The sequence below is a fragment of the Chenopodium quinoa genome, unplaced genomic scaffold, assembly GCF_001683475.1.
Source record: "Chenopodium quinoa cultivar QQ74 unplaced genomic scaffold, ASM168347v1, whole genome shotgun sequence".
NCBI lineage: Eukaryota > Viridiplantae > Streptophyta > Magnoliopsida > Caryophyllales > Amaranthaceae > Chenopodium > Chenopodium quinoa.
The window spans coordinates 3,616,153-3,633,182 of record NW_018743285.1 but is presented as its reverse complement, the minus strand read 5'-3'; the positions used below and the strand labels follow the sequence as shown (position 1 = coordinate 3,633,182).

At 31.7% G+C, this 17,030-nt stretch overlaps 2 protein-coding genes across 2 annotated transcripts; both read right to left on the bottom strand.

Moving 5' to 3' along the window:
* Window positions 1-350: 350 nt before the first annotated feature.
* Window positions 351-3,242, bottom strand: LOC110735827. Its single transcript, XM_021916011.1, has 2 exons — window positions 3,130-3,242; window positions 351-2,721 (listed from the first exon to the last, which is right to left on the bottom strand). The coding sequence occupies exons 1-2, from the start codon at window positions 3,240-3,242 to the stop codon at window positions 351-353; spliced, it is 2,484 nt and encodes an 827-aa protein (XP_021771703.1).
* A 6,062-nt stretch (window positions 3,243-9,304) lies between these two features.
* LOC110735766 (glycolipid transfer protein 3-like) lies at window positions 9,305-16,658 on the bottom strand. The gene is made up of 6 exons (XM_021915950.1): window positions 16,112-16,658; window positions 14,735-14,790; window positions 12,788-12,918; window positions 10,598-10,733; window positions 9,894-10,037; window positions 9,305-9,515 (listed from the first exon to the last, which is right to left on the bottom strand). The coding sequence occupies exons 1-6, from the start codon at window positions 16,428-16,430 to the stop codon at window positions 9,480-9,482; spliced, it is 822 nt and encodes a 273-aa protein (XP_021771642.1). The 5' UTR covers window positions 16,431-16,658; the 3' UTR covers window positions 9,305-9,479.
* Between the last annotated feature and the right edge of the window lie 372 nt (window positions 16,659-17,030).

Genomic DNA, 17,030 nt, shown 5'->3' with positions numbered 1-17,030 from the left:
GTAACTTCAATACCAAGAAAGTCTTTCATATGAAAACAAACACTAAAATATGACTTGAATGATGAAATCGCAGAAGAATCATTCCTGGAAATTATCAAATCATCAACATACACAAGAACACTAAGATGAATAGCCCCATGATTCAGGGTGAATAGAGAGTAATTAGAGTACAATTGCAAAAATCGTACCTTTTTAGAGAGCCGGCCAACTTAGAAAACCAACAACGAGGTGCTTGTCGTAGACCATATAAAGAATTCTTAAGGCGGCACACCATGTGATGTTGGGTACCATGGAATCCGGGAGGGGGATTCATATATCCTTCCTCATCGACGTATCCGTGAAGGAAAGCATTATGGACATCCATTTGGTGCAATTCCCAATTTTTTCGCAGCAGCAACAGCCAGAAAAGCAGGAATGGTGACCATTTTAGCCACGGGAGCAAATGTCTCAATATAATCGATACCTTCAACCAGATGATTACCGAATATAAAAAGACGAGCCTTCAATTTTTCAATTGTCCCATCGAAATTAAGTTTGACCTTGTAAACCCATCTGCACCCGAGAGCTTTCTTTCCCGCAGGTAATTCTTCCATTATCCAAGTTTCATTATCTTCCAAGGCGGATATTTCTTTTTGCATCGCCTCTCTCCACCCCTCATCTTGCATAGCCTCTTTGAAATTACGAGGCTCAACTACCGTATCTACAGCTGCAATAAAAGCACGGTGTCGCAAGGAGAATTTATCATAATTTACAAAATTTGTTAAAGAATAGGGAGTACCTGAGGAGCATGGAGTAGACCATGAACTTTGAGAAGTAGATGGACTCAAGATAGAGATAGTATGTGCGATATAACCACGGTGCCAACCCGAAGGGTGTCGTTCTCGAAGACCACGATCTAATTCTAGAGTAACAGAGCTGCTAGGAGATTCCGGTGCAGCCTCGGAGCTGCTGTCCGGTCTGTGACCAATGACAGGGGCAGTAGGTACAGTAGGAGGGATGTGTGAGGTGCTGGGTGCCGCAATATGCCTGCGGTCAGATGCACCAGCAGCCTGGGAAGCAGGTGCTGCCGTGGGGGAGCTGCGGTATGGGCTATGTGTCGCAGGTGACCTACGGTCCAGATTGTCGTGAGTGCCGAGTGTGAGAGCATCTTCTCCCACCTCTAAAATATGCTCTAGAACGTCAAGAAAATCAAGGTCGACTCCAGCATTATGATTAGAAATATCATCAGTATCAACTTGAGTGGCGTTCGAGGCATTATCAAGTTCAAACGGAAATTCATTTTCATGAAACTTGACGTTTCGTGAGACAAAAATTTCACCTTTTTCAAGATCATATAATTTCCAACCCTTCTTGCCATGAGGGTAACCCACAAATACACATTTTCGACTACGAGGTGCAAATTTAACACCCTTAGCCTTTTGGTTATGAACGAAACAAAGAGAACCAAACACCCGTAACTCATCAAAATTGGGCTCTTTGCCAAATAAAATCTCATAAGGTGTTTTATTAGCCAATAGATGAGAAGGAGTACGATTAATTAAACACACTGCCCCAAGAACACATTCACCCCAAAAACCAATCGGAAGATTGCCTTGAAACATCAAAGCATGACTTACATTCAAGATATGTTGATGCTTACGCTCAACACGGCCATTTTGTTGTGGAGTACCAACACAAGAAGTTTGAAAAAGAATGCCATGTTCATTAACATATGAGAGCATATGTTTGAATTTTGTACCATTGTCACTCCGCACACACTTGACAGTCACATCAAATTGACATTTAATCATAGCAAAGAAAGAGCAAAAAGAAGAGTAAACTTCAGTTTTGTCACTCGACAAATAAACCCAAACACCTCTCGAAATATCATCAACAATAATATAAAAATAATGAGCATTACAAGTAGAAGATGTCTTATATGACCCCCACAAGTCACAATGTATCAATTCAAAAATACGACTAGCCCTACTATCACTATTAGGAAAACTATCCCGTGATAGTTTAGCTTGCGGAAAAACTTGACATGCTTTATTCAAAGATTTGCTACCAGAACTAGTACTAATAGCAGGTACTAACTTGATAATTCTATCCGATGGATGCCCCATACGACGATGCCATAGTTCGAATGTAGAAACCTTCAGATCTGTCATTGCACATACTTTAGGAATTCGCCGAAAATAACAGAGTCCATCTATTCGTTCACCGCCTCCAATCAGGCTCCCCGAGTGTTGGTCCTGTATAGCACATAAAGAGTAAGTGAATCGGACAAAACAATGCGAATCATCAATCATTTTAGACACCGAAATTAAATTGCATTTCAACTTGGGAACAAATAAAACATGTGCAAGAGTAATTCCGTCAACCAAATACACACGCCCTTCCTTCGTTGCTACGACCTGTGCACCATCCGGAAGACCAACAGGGCAAGGAGAAATAGATTGCACATCAGTGAGGTACGACTCATCTCTTGTCACATGAGAGGCGCCCGTGTCGATATTCCAAGATAGAGAAAAATACTCACCAATCATCTTATCTTGCTGACGATGATTAATTATATTTAATAAAATTTTAACATGTTCCGGTTGGAGTTCGGACAGAGCAGAGAGAACAGGGGTATTATCCTGACTTGAAGAAGAGGAATCACTCGCTATGCTGCCTACAGCATTGGCACGCACAACTGGACTGGGATGAGCAGGAGCAGCAGTAGACGGGTTAGGCTTGCTGCAATCAGATGTGGGGGGCTGAGAACCATTAGACGAGGCTCCCCCCTTCTTCCCGTATTTCTCCAGCCACTAGTTGGGATAGCCATGCAACATAAAACAACCTACGTTGTCATGGCCGGTACGCTGACAGTGAGTACAAGACAATTTGGACTTATCGCAGTGAGGCAAAAAATCCATTGATCGATCCGCGGGAGGGGCAAACACGTGAGCATCGTCCTTCGCCTTTTGAACCTTGTCTTGAGCAATTTCGCGAGAACGTTCCTCCTAGAGGAACGCTTGATATGCTATGTCTAGAGTCGTGGGAGGCTGCTTTGACAAAAGGTTAGTCCTCACCACTGCATATTTTTCGTCATCGATACCAATTAGAAATTAGTGCAATTTCTCCTTTTCCCTATCAAACTCATACTTTGCAGCAACATTGCACGCACAAGACCCAGATTCACATCCATTGGGAGGCTTGAGGCAAAGGAGATCATCATAGAATTCTATCAAAGTAGTATAATAATCTTCAACCGTCATGGTCGGAGATTGTTTACAATTCGTTTTGCATAGCGCAATTGTTGGAGATGAGGGCCATTTGCTGTAACACCCCCAAATCTCCCTCTACGGAAATACCATTATAATACGTATAATTATATCGTAGAGATAGAGTTAGGCACATTACTGCCGCATGATTACGCAAGGCTACTCAAAACTACTAACTCAACCAAAACTTAGCAGCGGAAACTCAAACTCTTTCTTTATTAATAAATAATATAAATAGAAATCATTTTCGTGAGTACTAAAAAATAGAAACAAAGACCAACATTCCTAGATCTAGGTGAAGCATATCCCGAGACTCCAAAATGCTCATATATTGACTCCACCTGAAAATAATCAATACTGCTTACCACTATGGTAAATAGGGCGAGCCAAAACAAATAGGAAATACGGATTAGCAAACATGCTTTTAAAACTAATTCCAATAGTTAATCCAATAATTCCAAACTCATTATTCAAAACCAATTCCAATAATTCAATAATTCGATAAAACGATTAATAAAACCAATTCCTCTTTTAAATCCAATTCCTCACCCAAGTGTGCACCCCTCAAGCTAGTGTCTTTATATTGAAAGGTTATCCTTAAGGAAAGACTCGGTCATACAAAGTCCAAAGTCTTATCAACCAAATTCGCATAGTGGGATTACTATAATCATGCTTGTAAAGCTTAAATAATAATAATTCAACAAAACCTCTTTAATTCAATAATTCCAATCTTTATAATAAACATCTCAAAACTCATTTTTATTTAAATCAACATGCTTTCAAAATCAACCTTTTAAAACATGATAAACAATTTAATCATTCAAAACATGATAAAAATCATTCCTTCACACTTATTTATTAAAACCAATTATTTAAACATACTTTATTTCATAAACCATAATTTAATTCAATGTAATTCAATCATCAGAAAAATTATATAAAACATGCTTATTCAATCCAATCAATTTCGAAAGTATCTAGCCACCTAAACGTACCTTGATCCTTGCTTAGAAATACACAAAAAAGAACTTCAAGAACTCTTGTCAAACACACCCTACAAATAAAATAACCTTAATCAATATAAGGTTAACAAATAATCACAACAATTAAAATAAAAACCCCCAACTATATGTACATGAACCTTATAAATTTATTTTTCATAAACTAATTTTATTTAATTAAAAATACTCATTATAATTTTTTATAAAACCCCCATAATAATAATAATAATAATATAATTAATTAAGAGAAGAGAAGAAGAAGAGGTAGTAAACCAAGGAAGAGGAGAAGAAGAGGTGGCGTCAAGGGCGGCAGCCGTTTGGCAGGTTGCTGCTGGTGGCCGGCGGTGGTGGCTAACGTCAGCGGCTGGCCGGGGAAGGTGGCAGTCGGCGGTGGAGGTGGTGTTTGGTGGTGGTGGTCATGTAAGAACAAGAGAAAGAGAGGAGAGAATTAGAGAGAGATTAAGAGAGAAATTAGAGAATTTTGGTGTGAATGTTTACCTATGATTCAAGGGGTATTTACAGGCTAGCTCATGCAAGAATTATGGTAATTTTGGTTTAAGGAATTACTTGGAAAGGTGAGCTAAAGAATTAAGGAAAGTTTAGTTTTATAGTGATTAAGGAATAATTAACTATGAAAGTATGTTGTCATGAAAAATAATGTGGTAAATGGCTTTGCTTGGGAAATAATCAAGAATGATTTAAGGTAGGAAAAATATTATCAAATGTTTAGGAGATGGAAAATAAGAATTAAGGAAAAAAATAGAATTAAGGAAGATAATTAAAAATACAAACTACCAAAATAAATTGCTCAAAATCAATCCAAGGTGGCCGAAAATTTTGAGCTTTCCTAAGCTCAAATTTTCGGACCTCTAGTCTAGATTTTAGGAAGTTAATTTGCTAGATTTTAAGGATTGAAAATGATTGTGTAAATAATATATATTGTATAAAATAATTAATTAAGAAAATAACAATTATTCACTAAATAAATTAACTAAGAAAAATCAGATTTTCCACACTAGGAAAATCCGAAATTCATAGCTTATTAATTAGGAATTTTCAAACCTTTTTAATGAATAATAAAATATAATTTTACTTAATTAAAATATTCGAAATATATATAATTTGGTTTTTAAATAAAATAAGTGGATAATAATTCTTATCTAAAATCCAAAAGTAATAATTAAGTTTTAAAATTCTTTTGGCGCCAAAATTCAAATATCATTTTCGCTCCAAAATTTCAAATAGTAAAATAATTTACTAAAATACCCCTTTTTAGAAAATATTAATTAATCAATTAATTAGGAAATACGTTTCAAAAATACGAGGTATTACACTTGCTTCACATAACCTCTTCTCCAAATAGTCCAAAACTTCTTTGCTTCTTCAAAATAGGGTATTGACACCGCAAGTTTAGGTTCAATAGCCCGTAATATCCAAGACACCAGCATGGAATTCACCGTTTCCCAATCGAGCATCTTCTTCTTCTCAGACGGTTTGGAGATGGTTCCATCCACAAACCCATATTTTTGCCTAGATTTCAAAACAAAGTGATTGCCCTAGACCAAGCGAGATAATTATCACCCTTCAAGACCACGCGTGTGATCAGATTTCCAGGTTGATCCCCTGCGCCTAGGTAGAAAGGAGAGGACAGATCGATCTTGCCATCATCACCCATAGCGAGTAGTAGAGAAAAAAAATTGAGTTTTTAGTGTTTAGGGTTTTTAGAGTATAGAGGCTCCAATACCATGTCAGGAATTGATTTTTCCTTAGTTGTAATACTCTATGCAAAGGTTTATATATACAACCTAAAACTATGAGTAGGCTGTTAACCCTTGGCCCATTAGCTAAATACGATAAAATACAATATTAGGGCTTAACAACAAAAATATGCAAATTCTTCTAAAATTCCTTGATAATCATAACTTAATGTAATATTAAGCCAATTAATTAGAGGAAAAATAATAACTAAAACAACTGAAATATAGTAAATTTATTCATTATTATTATCTTTAAATATTAGTTATTATTATTATTAAATACTAAATATATTAAACATTAATTATATTATTATTATTAATTATTATTTTTGAGCAGAGCAAGACTTAACAGAGCAGTGCAGTGTAGTGCAGAGCAGAGCAGCTCAAAAGAACAGGGCCTAAATCTACTACAAGAACCTTTGCCCTAACGAAATTTTAATATTTGTTGAAAAATGCAATTGGACATATACTTCATAATTAAAATCGAAGGAAAATAGGACAGAAAAAGGGAATCAGTCGATGGACCTTACTTGGATGGATTTTGACCGGAATCCATTACATGGTACCCCCTCCGTTTCTTTAAGATCCCCATTGGAATGTGCGCGGAGTTTTAGATAAAAAAAGTAATAAAATAATAATAAAAAAAAAGTAGTGTAAGTGGGATTGGTAGGAGAGAGAAATAATAAAATATTTATGAAAGTTGGGTTAGTAAGAGAGATAATTAATAAAATAATTGTGGGTCCTTAATAGATAAAGAAGTGATGTTATTATTATGAAACGGATATAAAAGAAAAGTGTTGCGATTATTACGTAACGGAGAAGGTAAGTGGATATGGTTGAGAATAATTTTTTTGGAAAATTAAGAGAGAGAAATATAAATGGGGGACCACTAGGTATAATATTAGAGTCATAATTATTATAAAATGATAATGAGGTCAAAATGAAGAGAGGAAAATAATATATAATGTGAGTGGGGTTTTTAAATTTGGTAATGAAGCACTTAAATAAAAACGGCCGTTTTTAGGAAGTGAGACACTTAAAAAAAAAAAAAAAAAGGAGGGAGTACTCCGTAGTAAATATTGAAGTTTTGGAAAGTATTAGGGTGGCTAACACACGCGATGCGCGAGTCATAGCTAGCCATTTTCGGAGAGTTCTTTTAGTTGTTGGCAACTGTAAAACATGTAAGCAAATATTTTTAGGGTTATAAATATCTATACACTATTATTAAAAAAAAATTTTTAAAAAAAGAAGGCAATTAACGTTTGAGGGTAAATAAACATTTTAGAGGGTAAAATTGTCCAAACACTATTCATAAGAATTAAATCAATGAATCATACAAGGAAAAGCTTAAGGGCAATTAACATCATATTCATAGGGGCATGTAAGTAAACAAACATTTTAAAGGATGTAATTGTCCTCACACTATTCATAAGTGTTTTCTCATACTTTTTAAAATGTAGGGATAGATAATATAATTTTGATTTGGAAAGTAAAACAAAGCGTTTAAACCAGGGTGTACCATGAGCCCCTGGTGTATTATGTAAATTTCATGGAAAGTAAAAGGTGGTAAAACTTAAACCGACTAAAATCATAGGTGGTAAAAAAGTTAAAATATTCGTATCAATTACATTATACTAAAGGCGAAACTTAGCGAGACACTTGGCAACATATATAAAAAGTTTTCCCCCCCAAAATAAATTACTTACTAAAAAAAAACTTATGTTACATAAAAATAAGGTTTGTATCGATATTATGACTTTTATTTTACACAATTTTTTTGTATGCGACTTGCTGTACCATGTGGCCTACTTACAAAAACCCTCATTTCTAACCCCGTTTTCCGTTATTTTAAAGCCAAAAATAACGGACCCCCATTTAAAGCCTTTTTTTTGTTTTCCCACTTCTCACTCCTCGTTGTATTTCCCTTCTCATGCTTTTCTCTCTCCTACCTTCTATGAGGATGAGTTCTCTCTCAGGACGATTGGTACAACATACAAACAAATTCATGCAAGAAATTTACACAAAGAGCAAGTAATTTGAAAACACCCAAATCGATTTTTGGGGTTTTTACGTGCGATTTTCGGCAAAACTCTCAAGCAATTCCGCAACAAAAGCATATAAATGGGGTTGTTGGGATTCTGGGTTGATTAGGTGTAGTTGGGGTTTTTCGTCGTCGTCGTCGTCTTCTTCTTCGGCGCCGTTGGAGTAGCTTCGAAGGAGATCTATTAAAGAAGAAGATGAAGAAAAGGGGTTACATACAATATGGGTTAACTGTTGAGGGGTTACTGATAGTATTGATTACTTGAAATTTATTAGGGAAAACTTAATATATATATATATATATATATATATATATATATATATATATATATATATATATATATATATATATATATATATATATATATATATATATATATATATATATGTATGTATGTATGTATGGGGTTACTTATAATATGAGTTACTTGTTTTTTCTTCTGTTCTGAGTATTAGGGTTACTTGAAATTAAGAGTTACTTATAATATGGGTTACTTAAAATTAGGGGTTACTACTTGAAATTATGGATTAATTGAAATTAGGGGTTACTTGAAATTAGGGCTTACTTATAATATGGATTACTTGAAATTATGGGTTACTTGAAATTAGGGGTTACTTGAAATTGCACGTGAGTGTCAGACTTCGTTATGCACGTCATACTCCGTTATATTTGCTGAATTGGCAGCAGGTCACACGGTGTGGCCTGCTGCACCAAAAAGTTGTTGTTTATTTTATACAATATCTAAGATAAACTTTCTTAAATATCAAATTGCCCATTATAACTATTACATGATTAATTATTTTCTTTCACATATATTTCATACTTTTTAATACTAAGTCTATTTGTAATATTTTATATCAATTTATATTTTGTAAAATTTATTTTCATTATAATTATTTAACAACTGTGCATTGCACGGGATTTAATCTAGTATTTAATATTAGCTGCTTTGCCTAACCTAATATGATTTGGGCTGTCTAGGAATAAACATTTAGTTGATGCTACGTAATTAACCCAATATCCAAAGATTGAAGTAAGGGAAGAGAGAGATCAGAGATAACAGAGAGTGATCATTAGCTAATAATCTCTTAAGGTGTGACAAATTAAACCTATCTATACACCTAATTATACGAAGTATATCAACATACCTTTCAAATGTAAGTCCATACAATTGAAGATATTTAGTGATAAGAGTAAACCAACTTAAAAGGTTTTGTGAATTATAAATTGTAAAATTATATAAGTAAGCAATTATAATTAGGTGATTAATTATTGGTAAAAGTCTTAATCTTCAATAACGAACATACGTATTTACATAAGTATGTATACATTAAAACATGAAGTAGAATTGCCTAGAAAATTAATCTCTATTTCTTTCCAGTAACTATGTACAGAACAAGTCATATTAATATTTGCAAGTCGATAAACGTCCTTAGGTAGACTTGAGCTTCTCCAGCCGATATGAGCTCTGGAAACATACACAAGAGCCAGAATAAAATTTCAAGCCAATGTATAATAGAATGGTTCTTGAGATCATTTTTCACTAAAGTATATCTTGTTATTCTTGACATATATATATATATATTCTGTCAATAATTTTTTTAAAAGTGTTATAGTTGATCGATCGGACATGTTAACTAAGATACGACTTTCCCCAATGATTTATTCAATTTTTTTCCATTAGTAAAAATTAATAAAAACTATGTATGTATGTATGTATGTATGTATGTATGTATGTATGTATGTATTCATTGTGACTAGTTCAACAACATTTTATACACTAGCATGCATTTGCTATTACAGTATTAGTGTAAAAAATAAAGTCGATTTAATAACGGCCACTTACAAGAGTAGAGTGTAGATCTTCCAAAAGGGGCAAAAGTGATGAAATGAAAGCTTGGATATCATCTTTGAAGGAGTCAATATTATCACCTTTGTCCATGAGTAGGAGAATAAGTGTATCAGTTTCAGGCACTAATTTTAGAGCTACCTGCATCACCAACCATTTTCATATTTGTTAAAAGTATGGTACATTAGAGATATGAGAAAATATATTGATGTAACGTATTTTAATTTCCATGACAATTCTACAATTTAAGCCGTGTATTTCAGTTGTATTACTTAGGTTTTAACCTTCTATGTATTATTTGTTCTTTATGATGACTTTCTCTACTAAATATTTAATGTATTTGTTTCATTTGAATAAAATTACTCCGTATTAGATTCATTCCAATTAACTAATTTTGATCATTATTTCACTTCGTTAAATCATTGTTTTGAGTTGATATATATACAATACGAAATAACATTTGAATATACATCGCTGATTATGTAGAGTATTATTATACTATATTTATAAACTATATACTCTGTATATTAGTGCTTCCTGTAATTTTATAATTCCAATTTCAAATATAATAGTGATATTGAGATCATTTTTTATAGTCAATCAAATTGATATGAATTGGATATAAAATAAAATAATTTGTGTTGTAAATGTAGACCTTATGATTTAAGGAGATTGAGGAGGAATAGAGTTTAAGAATTTACTTTGTAAGCAGATGCTGAAATCCATCCATGCCAAGGTTTTAATGTGGTTTCGTAAGAATTGGCCACAATTTGCTCCATACTTTCCCTTGGTTCTGCTATTAGCTTTTGAAGTAATGCTGCCGTGAAGTCTAATGTCCTTTATTATTCAAAGGAAAACAAATAATTATATATTTTCGCGGCCCATAAATAATTTATACCGAGTACATGTAACATGTGGAAGAATAAAAAAAACGTTCGTATTATCTATATTAGGGTTTTTGTAAAAGAGATACTATATGGTGGAAATTTATGAATGAAATAACATTCATTATTCCAAATTACGAGTGATTTTGAAGTACATTTCTAAATTATAAATACCCTTTTTTAAATGTATACATAAGCTAAAAACACGTTCTATTAATTAGGAAAATCACAAATCACCCCATAGGACCATATAATACCAAATATTGAATTGTATGACATAGAGTTGCACAAGTAAGTTGATCATATGTATTCCCAAGATTAATTATTAATCATTATAACTCATCTTCTTGTTAATCATATAATAGTCCTTAGTGCAAAACTCACATGATGAGTATTACTACAGTAAGTAGATTTAGCTATTGATCTCAAGAACTTGTACACTGGTAGTCAATTTAGGCTCCATGCATATAATTATGTAAAGCCAAAGGATTTTGCAAGTACAAATGGTAACTAATTCATACACTCTCGTGTATAACATTACAACACTACTCGTCTTATATTTATCAATGTATAATTTTAACCAATAATTTATATCTTAAATTACTGATTAACAAATATTATTAAAATAATAATATTTTAATTATACGTACAAATCTAACAACTTCAATTTAATTTATTTTCTGTAGTATATGGGATCGTCAAGTCTCGATTGAATTTGCATGTGATAAATTTGACTAATTTAAGGTAGCAATTGATCCAATAGCAGCCTGCTTGGTACCATGCATTCATGCATGTACAATTGTACAAATAATGGAGAGCATGCAGAGGAGACACAAAATGAAAATCTCGACGTACGAAAATGTATTGTTAATTTCATCAATTTGTCTTGTTGTACTAAAAAATTATATAAATTACTCGTGGTATATTATATTATCTGTCATTTAGATTTTAGATAACGTTACCTTGCTATCGTCTATAATTAACATAAATTATCAATGAGTTATTGTGCTAGAATATCAAAAACAGTATTTGGATTAAATTGATATAAAATGGCTTTAAATAATCAAAACTGTTAGGGGCATGTGCAAAATAATCTAAATTGAGGGAAGAAGGGAACGGTGCCCAACAATAATGTTTTTTCTTCGTTTCGTTGTTGGTTTATGGTTGGATGCTAAGAAAGATAAATTCAATTCTATTTCAACCAAAAATTTAAGTTAATGTTAAAATCCACAATTGATTTATATACTCAATCAGTCAATCACATCCCTTCACATGAGAGATTGTCAGCACAAGCTTTAGTGCTCCACCATACCTAACGCTTGATAGTATACCACTTTAAAAAGAGGGGCTAAATGAGTTTTAAACATGTGACCTTTGTGTCACATTGGCGTTGTTACTATGTTAAAAAACATCTCAGCCAAAAACTTAAGCAGATGATCAACAAAGCCCATAATTGATTTATATACGTATTATTATTATTATTATTATTATTATTATTATTATTATTATTATTATTATTATTATATATATATATATATATATATATATATATATTTTCTTTTTTTTTTTTTTTTTTTTTGAGCGAAGAAAGTTATAGGTTATTAATGGTAAATCAAAAGAGCATTTTCATATAATGATCATGTAAGAGTACTCTTTTTTTTTTTTTTTTTTTTGGAAAGAAATCACATAAGAGTACTTGAAATTCGTTAAATGTCGACTAACTTCGATTAAATTAAAGTATTGATTGAGAGTATTAGAGTGATTCTCAAAACTTGAGGTCATTATCCGTATACACTATTTACTTTTTATAACTCTCTCTACACCAAAATTCTTGTATTTCAAAGGAAATTTTTTCTCAAGACCTAGCTAGAATACAAGTATATGTAATTATCGATATGGCTAGTAGCAATTCTCTTAACCGCGAATACTTTATTAGACATACCATCAATTGTTAAAGATTTAACACAAGATTAAATTGAATTGGCATTGTAGGGAAATAATGCATACCTGGTTAGCCAAAGCAAGGCTTTGCTACAGCTATCACCTTTTTTGGCACATCGTTCAACTGCTTCTTTGTTTAATATCTCTACCAAATTTGAATATGTTGTCGGATCAGAATCGCAAAGCATCTCCAATCTCTAAGGTTAGGATTCATGAACGAATGATAATTAATAAATGACAAATTAAATTATATGAATCTTGTCTATGAATTAGGTGAAGTTATTTATGAAATGGTAAAGCAATATTCATGCCATTTATATGTAAATTAAGAGGAAACAGGCAAAATACATAATCCAACTAAATTCGTCTTTTAAAAAACAAATGATAATTATTTTGTATTTCCTTTTGCATTAGGTGGATAACTTAGGAAAGCACCAAAAACAGTCTAGATTAAAGGTTCGTTCTATTAATGTGATTTTTATTTAATTGAATTTATTTGATCTTATTTGAGCTTATTCGACTTTATTAAAATATTAATTATAAATTAAACCTATTAGTTACCTCTTAAAAACCATTATCAAAACCAATTGATAGTTAAATTAACGTACCAACAATATGTCCTTCAGTTAGCTAGCTTAGACTTATGCTTTATGCAACTCACAAATGATATACAAAAGAGAGTTTTCCATAGCTTCATTCCCTTCATATGGTAACAAATTCCCTTTTGTCGTGGTTAATACTTGGTACATTTGATTGAAGGTAACATTTTATATAAAATGTGCTGCTTGGATTGAGTGTAATGTGTTAAGGGATCGGAGGTTGCATTTAATCTAACTGCGCATGCCTTTAGATCAGATCTAGCTAACATGGTTTAAACTCGAGCAAGCAAGTTTAATCCGGATCATCTTTATACCCTATTACAACTATCTCAACCATTGCAAGATTTGCAACGACATCAAAAACTAACATCCTCTAGCTTTACATAGTTTTATGGCAAGTTGTTACTAATGAATACATAAAATATACATGTAGACTATATTTAGGGTTAAGCAGAATATTTCAATAGTTGAGCTTTTCTATTGATATCTTAAACAAGCAACTGTTTGTCAAAACAAAATCATAATCTTGCATTCTTGCCAAGGCACAATCAAGAGAGAGACTTGGCATTGATTATTGACAACATCTTATGTCAACATTATTACCTCATAACTTCAAAATCCATGTTATAAAACAAGTATCACTAGAGTTCTAGACATTTGATGTAAACATTAAACATATTCTATCGATTATTTGACAATCTTTACTGTTCTAATTTCTCTATGGAATAATTTACCATAAAATATAGTTTTATTATATCTATTTTTTTTTTTTACATAATTTGACACTAATAAAGCTCAAAGGGTAATAAAAAAATAATAATAATTATAATACACAGTAGTAATTAAAAGGGTGCATACATTAGATACATACTCTTTATTGTTTAAATTACTTTATTATTAAGCCTTTTATTAAATTTGAAGGTATTTAATTTCTAATGGCATGATATCTCATGAATGTCAGCAATATAAAGTTTTGTTCATACAATATTGTTTACATATACTTTCTATTACCTCTGTTACATATTATGTGCATTTTTTGAATATTTTATATCTCACAAATAATATCCAAAAATTGCACATAATATGTAACGAAGGTAGTAGAAAATCATCATATACGAAGTATATATTGAATAATGCATGCTTTTTCTTTAAGCTAGCTACTAAAAAAAAAAAAAAAAAAAAAAAAAAAAAAAAAAAAAAAAACCAATTAGCTAACATAAAATTTGATGTCTTAATGTCAAAAAAATAAATAAATAAATTTTGATGACTTATAAGCTAGAATTTGATTTTTTGGGCAACTAAGTAATCTCCTATAGCGTTAGCTAGATAAGACAGTTTTCATCTACTTCTATAAGATTTTGTCCAATAAACTCCACAAAAACTGTTCAAGCTAGAAAGTAGAAGATGTATTTACCTGAACATTCTTGTAGATGTCTTGTCTCATTACAGCCATGGTAGGTCCTATCTTATCTGCAATAATTTTACATAAATACGCAAACAATCAAAACTCCAAAGATATAATGATGATGAATTGTTAAACATAAAGATCTCCGACAAGATCCTCCCATCTTAAGATACATATGCATAGATTTTATTATGCAACTGATATTGAAAATTATACACATTGAGTCGAATATAACAAAAATCTAAAAAAAAAAAAAAAAAAAGATTATGATTAATTTTCATAGTTTGACTCTATATATATAATCAAGACATTCCAGATTAACGAATAGGAAAGGAGGAAGTACCATTTATCAAAATTTTTGAAAATCTAATCATCTAGAGAAAAAGATAGATAGAGAGGTGGAGAAGAAAACAAATTACAGATTATACAAGTATGCAGCAAACTACGCTACTTACTGAAAACGAAAAGTCAATGAAAAAATAAATTGTTGAGAGATATTTTTAAGTTTGAGTGCCTCAAATATGTATGTGTAAAAACGATATTTACCTTCAATTAATGTAACACCGTCTTGTATTAGAGATTCAAAGACAACTTACTAGTGAAGGAGGCCAGGTAAACTTGTTATGTCATAATAGTATTAATATAAGCTCTCATCTCCAATAGAGTACATAAACCCTAAAATAAATGACACGTAAAAATTAAAATTCTTATAAAAATCGATTGTGTCATATATATCCAACCTTATAATAAATGATCTAAGATGAACTTTGCCTAATTAATTTTGATATATGGAGTATGCATATTTCGAAGAAGAGATAATATTTTACCTAATATATTTTGTAACTTGACTTAAAATAAGAACAATTGGGAAATTTATAGAAAAAATAAGTCTTTTTATGTACTATTGGATTGAAGTTTATATTTCCTTTTTCTTTAATAATCTAAATGTAATTATTTTTTTTCTTTTTTTTTTGAAAGGTTCAAATGTAATCTAACATTTATGTGCCAAACAACGACTATTATCTCTATATATGGTTGTTCTCATCATATGAATCCTTTCGTTTTATCTTTCTCCCTTCTCAATAAACTTTGTAGATCACCCCGTTTCATTATTAAGGAACGGAACAAGACATGCTACTACTATTTTGGATAATAAGCTGGACCTTGTCATGTATGGATAAACTTGTGGTTAGTTGAGTAAAAGCCACAAAACGACATGTATCATACATGAGGCATCCACAAGCCTGATAATGACTAGCAGGTAACCCAATAGTTGAAATCAACTTTTTCAGAAAAATAAATCAACTTCTTCAGAAAAATAAATCAATCAATCAACAACAGAGTTAAATAGTTCATAGATATTAATAAGAGAGGAAATTTAATTACCAAGAACTTGAATGATCAAGGTGCAAATTGATAGAAACGGCCTTGTAGGTATATAGGAAACAACCCATTCTTGTTGAATACGATCCGCAGTCACTACATCAGCAACACCAGCATCAGCAGTCGCAACAACAGCACCAGCACCAGCAGCCGCAACACCAGCATCAGCATCAGTAGCAGCAGGAGAAGACACAGCCATTACAATATTGTTGTTGTTGTTGTTGTTTAAAGTAGCACGACGAATAAGTTTGATAAGCAAAGAAAGCTCTTGAATAGCAGATTTAATCTCTGTTTTCTTCTCCATTTCTCTCTTCCTCTTCATGATTCTGCCCTCAAAATAAAAAAATCTTACCAAATAAAAAGTCTTCTTGAATTTATGTATGTATATTTGTGTAGTGAGAGAATTGCGGTGTGTTTATTTCCTAGTGTTATAAAAAAAATAATGATGAGAAAAAGAGAGGCAAACAGAAGAAAATTACATTTTTATTGATATATTTCAAGTCTTATTAGATTCTTTTGTGAAATGTTTTCAAATTATTCATAATCTACTCTTATTAACAAATTAATTAGTGGGTGGTTTTTTATTTTTAGCTGACCTTTATTTAGTGCTTAATTTAAAATTTTATTATTGTCAATTATTATTAATTTTATACTGATTAAACTATTGATGGTGACCTCGAATTTGACCTAAGAGTAATTTTAATTTAAAGTTTACAGCCAATCATAAACAATGACATGCAATTTGTTTAGTGTTTTCTAGCGTGATCACCTGACTAATTTCATAGTATCATCTACACTGCTACACATCTAATTAGAGTTATTTTATAAGTTGATAATTAATCATATTACTACTGCTACCACTACAACAACAACAACAAAGGCTTAATAGTCCCATAGGAATTTAATTTTCTTTTTGGTCATG